General features: G+C 32.8%; 1 protein-coding gene across 3 annotated transcripts; it reads right to left on the bottom strand.

The window, feature by feature from the left end:
• Positions 1–1330: 1330 nt before the first annotated feature.
• LOC130823679 (uncharacterized) lies at positions 1331–4670 on the bottom strand. Of its 3 annotated transcripts, none has more exons than XM_057688410.1 (6): positions 4390–4670; positions 4018–4279; positions 2967–3167; positions 2135–2875; positions 1982–2041; positions 1331–1888 (listed from the first exon to the last, which is right to left on the bottom strand). In XM_057688410.1, the coding sequence occupies exons 1-6, from the start codon at positions 4570–4572 to the stop codon at positions 1830–1832; spliced, it is 1506 nt and encodes a 501-aa protein (XP_057544393.1). In that variant the 5' UTR covers positions 4573–4670; the 3' UTR covers positions 1331–1829. The 3 variants fall into 3 exon arrangements, with proteins under 3 accessions (XP_057544393.1, XP_057544392.1, XP_057544394.1); XM_057688409.1 differs by having other exon boundaries at positions 2135–2878; XM_057688411.1 differs by lacking the exon at positions 2967–3167.
• Positions 4671–6383: the final 1713 nt, after the last annotated feature.

Raw genomic sequence — 6383 nt, forward strand, 5'->3', positions numbered from 1 at the left:
CTGTAGCTCGCTCGACCGAGCGAGCTCTCTGTTCCGGTCGAGCGGATCCTTTGATGTGCCTAGGATGCTATTTTTCGACCTTTCAAGTTCTTGGAGTTGTTTCATATCATTCATTATTCAATATTAATCTTGTATTCAGTGAGCAATTGACATTAATGTACTTAGTACTATATATAGAGCTCTCATACTCACTTAAAAACACATCAAACGCAACCCCTAAGCCAAACACATAGCCTTTTATTTTTATCTCTTACACAATTGTAATACTTCATTTGTAAGAGTATTTTATACTCCATTGATATAATATAAGCAAAAACTACACACGACGGAGGATGTAGCCATCATTGGGTGAACCTCCTTAAATCTTTGTGTCTGTTTGCTTAGTTTTACATTATCAAACGTTGTCTTGTTCATTGTTGTTTGTATCGTTCATCTAAGTTCTTAACGTCGTAACGATCTTGGCAAAATATTTCACTCATGATCCATAAATTTTGTCTTGTAACCCAAAAATTACCCAACCAAAAACTTGAAAAAATTGAATCTAATCCAACCCAATATGGTTTGGTCAATTTTTGTATATTGAGTTACATTTTTTGTTGAAGCCTGTGAATCAATATAACCTTTATTTAAAAAACAAAATCAATATAAAAAAAAAATCATGAGTTTTTTTCACATCCCAATATGTTCAAACCCTAACCAAACCCAACTTAAATTGATCCAATGATTCAAACCCTAACCAAACCCGACTTGAATCAACTTAACCTACCATTTGATAGGTCTAAATTTGAGCATAGGATATGATCATCAATTGATAAAAGGAAAAATTACCTAGAATAATCCAATCTATTCGTGATTTTCCTACAATAATCCCAACTATTGATTAACCATGAATAATCCCAACTTAAAGGGGTATTTGCCTAGAATAAACTTGGGTAACCCGATGACCTATTATAGTAGGTAATTCACCAAAAAAGTAAACTGAAAATTAACTTTAAATTAGAGAAAAATTTTAAAATTTTACATAAAATTCTAAATAATAAAAAAATCATAAATATTTTTTGAACAATTTTTTCGACATTTTATTTTAATTTATCTTTTTTAAAAAAAAAATAAAACTTGCTATAACAAATCACCCGGTCACTAGTTTTACTCTAGAAAAATAATCCTTAAAGTTAGAATTATTCATAATTAATCAATAGGTGGGATTATTATAAGAAAATCACGAATAAATTAAATTATTCTAGGTAATTTTTCCTTGATAAAATGTTGATCAACTATAAGATAATGCAAAGTAAATTCAAGCTGTTTCAATCTATCCAATCTGATCCATGAAATTTCAACTTTATTAATCAACTGTTGCGCTATCTAAACCTGGGGATTGAACTATACACAGTTGACAGTACAAAATCAAACCTCAGCTACTTAAATTATAGCATAATTTTCATTTTAATCAATGTTAAGTAGTGTATACACAGTAACTGCATATCAAGGAGTGATCACAGTAACTGCACATTTTCTTGCTTCTAAAGCACAAAACATGGACAGCACGACTGCACGAGCGCAGCTTACCTTTGGCAATGCATAAAACAGCTCGTGTGAGGCCTCAACATAAAGAAATTGTGATTTCATCAGTGCAACTACTATTAGGTGATCATAAACCAACTTTGATCAGTATGCTAATAAGATTAGCAACAAAAACATGACTACTGTACAACAAAAGGCTGAGAATCTGTCTAATTATGTAGACCTAAGATTTTCAGAAGTGAAGTGATAAACTAGTGTTGTGTATCGTCAACTAGTCAGCTTCAAGTCAGCCAGAGTTAATCTGCTCATCTTCCCGAACTTAAATTTTCTTGATCGTGAGTTGAGTTATTTTGTAAACATTTGGCTGAGATCATAAAATTAAACCTTATGTTAATAAGTAATATTAACACTAATGATGATGATAAACGACGAGAGTCGTTAAGAGAAGATTACTTACTAGGACTCAGCACTCTAACGCATTGTGTTATGGACTTGATTGAAGTAATAGAATCCGTACCTGCATCAAGACGAAGTATTATGTTAGCTTATCAAATTGAATGATTGAATGAAGAAACAATTGAACAAGGTGTAGATTAGAGTATTTTTTTACCATTTATGCTAACATCTCCTGCTATAACTTCCCTAACAGCTGATGAATGTTCTACCAAATTTTGGCTTGTCCTGGTGTCTTCATTAGTTCCTTCTGTAGTAGGGCAGGGATTGTCAAGTGATCCACAATCAATCCCCAGATCAGTCAGGAACTCTGAGATAGAAAAGTCTGGTCCAAAGGCATCAAAACCTGGCACTTCCAAGTCGAAAATGTCCCCTTCCTTCTCAGATTCAGAACTAGTACTGCCATCTCCACTTGTGTTTTCCAAAATAGTTGGTGCTTCGGAGCTGTCGAAATCTAGCCTTCCTTTGACATGTTCTCTCTTACTTTGCCATTTAGTAGTTTTAACCGGTGAGGAAAAAGTGCATTGGTTCGTTTCTATAGAAAAGTGCTTTGCAGGACTGACTATAATTGTCTTAGAGGAGATTATAGTGCAGTTGTTAGGTTTGGTCTCAGGTGTAGTGCTTTCATGATTAGACTTTGCTGTTGAAGATACTTCCTCAAGTGGAGAAATGGATTTATCGCTATGGGAAGAGAGTGCTCGTGGAGGTGTTTTGGGACACGAAGAATTCGAATTCGGAGATGATGAATGCTTGTCAAACAAAGTCCTAGCAACATTTGATCCTTGAATATGAGACCCTCCTTGAGCAAAACTAGGTGAAGAAGATGGGAGGGGAGAGGATTGATGATTAATATGATGCCGTTGGGATGCATTATTTGGCAAAGCACTTGAATTAGTACCTGCTGAACAAGAAGCAAAATTAAGTTATGAGAAATTATGTTTGGAGAATAAGAGATACAATACCATACATTGATTAAACCAACTACCCACCTTGGATATACAAAGGATTGTTAGTCACTGCGCCACAGTATTTTTTTGGTGCTTGATTTATATTTTGAAGATCCTTGTAATTTTTCCTTTTTCTTGGAGGGCGCGAACCAAGGATAGGTGTTGAGTAGCTGGTCTGATCAATTTTTACACTTTGTGACATCGACACCGATGCCACACCTGCAGTTCTGTAACCAGGATAGCCTGAAGCCAAGAAAAACAAGTATGAGAGCCAATCTACAAGGTATATTCCACCATGTGCAATGCAGAAATATTACAAAGGCGGTTGGTTTGTTTGCTCATTTCATAAGCCACAAAAATCTAGTAGTACAGGAAATTTAAGATGTTACGGTTCCATCTACTGGAATTTCTGCTTTAGAATTAAAAAATACATTGTTTGAAATATGAACCAAAAATAAATGGATATGATGTGAGGGTGAGAGACTCAATATATATAAATGCCATCTTTTAATTAAGTTTACCTCACCTGGGTGTGAATCACTCTAGTGACATTGGGGATATATATATATATATATATATATATATATATATATATATATATATATATATATATATATATATATATATATATATATATATATATATATATATATATATATATATATATATATATATATATATATATATATATATATATATATATATATATATATGAAATTCAAGAGTTATCTTACAAATTACCAAGTGACAAGGAAATCGTTAGCACAATAAGAATCCCAAAATTTTAAATCATAAACACAATTCGTTAACCCTAAAATCCATAGTAGCAATTTGGCATATTCTAGTAGCCCTAAACAATGCACACTTAGGAGTTCAAAAATGTCAATCCAATCACCTATCTTGCATATTCAATCGAACAATATTCTATTTCCTTCAAATTGAATCAAACTATAAACCATCAAACACTTATCTTGGAAATGTTGATCAAACAACTAATATCCTAAAACTAAGAAACACCCGATCAACCAAAAGATATTATAAATCCACTTCAAATGAAATTTATTCAAGAAAATAAACAAGATTGAAAAATAACCTGCAGAAGACGAAGTGACCATTGAATTGGGAGGCACGGAAGCAGAAACTGGATGTGGCGGCGGTGAAGTAACATAGTTAGCAGGAACAACAGGAGAGTTATTAAAAATATTCATAAGATCTTGCATCCCTTGTAAAAGATTTTGAATCCTAGTTCTTTCTTGAGCTAATCCTAATTTCTCATGTTCAATCATCACTCTTTGCTCTTTCAACCAAACATAATCATCCAATAATTCTGCTAAACTCAACAAAGTTTTAGGTGCCTGGAATCAATTTTACACCAAAACAAAGTTCAATTGAATTGAAGCAGCACTACTGCAATAAAACATAATAATAAAATAAAAAAATGAAGCATAGATTTCAAAATTAATACCTCTTGAAGAGATGATTTAGGGATAAGAGAAGAAGCTTCTTCACGAAAAGCATTACGAGTTTTGGAGAAATTGTTGTCGGCAAGATATCGATCAACGATGAAAGCAACCTGAACAGGCGTAATTTTGCCCTTGCCGATTATGTTTTGACTATCATTTTTTCTTGATTTTCCGAGTTTCGCCATTGATGTTCTTGTACTGTTCTAGAGAGGGAAAGACAGAAGAAGAAGAGAGAAATATGGAGGTTGAATCTGGAAAGTTATGGAGGGATTGGAAGGGGAGAATAGGAAGGCATTAAAGTGGAAAAGTGGGAAGTTAAAACATGGTGAAGGGTTGGCGGGAGAATTTTAAAATATTGGTCGAGTAAATTGGAAGTTGCGGGTAAATTTCAGCGGGCACACTTGTATTTTTAGGCGCCATTTGCCTTGTTTTAAAATAAAAAAATCAAGTATTGTATGATACTAAAGACTGACCGATACAAACTGTCCAAAATATTTATATATAAACACAAAAAACAACTACGTAAGTTTTAAAAACTAAATAAAACCTTTTTTAAAGTAATATTTTAAGAAAATAAAAATTAGATAAGCTCATATTAAATTGTTTCATCATAAGACAATCTTAATAAAGAATTTGTCAAAGACATTTGAGTTTGGATGGGGGGCTTGGTTTGGTGGGGGTGGTCAAAGGTTGTTATGGATAGGTATCACACTAGAACACGAATAAGACGCCTCTACATACTTTTAACTCTAATAAAGTCCTCGAATAGATACAACTCCCGCAAGTCAATTTTTATTTGCTTCTCTCATGTTCTCTTGAGTCTACCTCGACTTTTCTTGCCCTCCAGCATAAGGCTTTTCACCATTCTCACTAGGGCATCTACAAACTTGCTCTTCACATGCCCATACCACTTTAGTCTATTTTCACGCAACTTTATCGATAAATGGGCAATCCCTAGTCTTTGTCTCAACTCATGGTTCCTAATTATATTAATTCTCGAGTGCCCATACATCCACTTTATCATTCTCATCTCCACTACACCATATTTTGTTCAAAGTACTTCTTTACAAAAGCATTGTGTCTCTTACAATAATGTTGGTCTAATGAAAATTCGGTGGAATTTACCTTTTAGTCTAGTGGGAGATTTCTTATCACATAACACCTCAGTGGACAATCTCCAATTGAGTCAAATTCAAACCACTTATATTTGATAGGTAACAACTCCATCGATCTCTTCATTACTCTCGATAGTCGATCTTAAATACTTAAACTTTGTTGTACGAGCGATAACATAATATCTTGCCCAATATATACCTCTGGAGCAATTTGTTGCTCTATTTCGTTAAACTTGCTCCTCAAATATACAGTTTTTGTATTGCTTATAGTTAGCCCTTTGCCTTTTAGGATCGCCTTCCACTCCTATAATTTTGCGTTGACTTCCTCACCAGTTTTCCTACGAGCACAATATCATCCGCAAATAAATTTTTCATATCTTATTCAAGAATTAGAATTTGTAAGGGTTAAATCATTTAAGATTTTTTATAAAGAATTGAATTTTTCGAAGTCAGATGGTTTGAGTATTATTATGTAGATTGTATCATCATTATTGTTACATACTATATGCAATAAAGTGTAATGTTATGAAAGACAAGAAGATTTATTGTTGAATCTTAGTAACAATTTAGTGGAATTTTGCCTTTATTTACTTCATTTGTTTTGCTTTGTTGTATTTATTCAAATTTTTAGAGTTTACTTTAAATATGTATTGACGCTAAAAATTTCTATGGATTAGAAATCTAAACGGATCAAGGGGATTTAAATCCTTAACCCGTGAAATTATTAAAATTATATGTATTTTACCACTTGGATGGAAAATATTTATTTGTCGGATAAAATTCCAAATTATATACAAATGTTTTTTGAATGTTATTTAAAATAATTTATTAACATTCATTATGTTGAATTGAACTCACCAAACTCAATGTAATATAACTAC

The sequence above is a fragment of the Amaranthus tricolor genome, chromosome 9, assembly GCF_026212465.1.
Source record: "Amaranthus tricolor cultivar Red isolate AtriRed21 chromosome 9, ASM2621246v1, whole genome shotgun sequence".
Classification (NCBI taxonomy): Eukaryota; Viridiplantae; Streptophyta; class Magnoliopsida; order Caryophyllales; family Amaranthaceae; genus Amaranthus; species Amaranthus tricolor.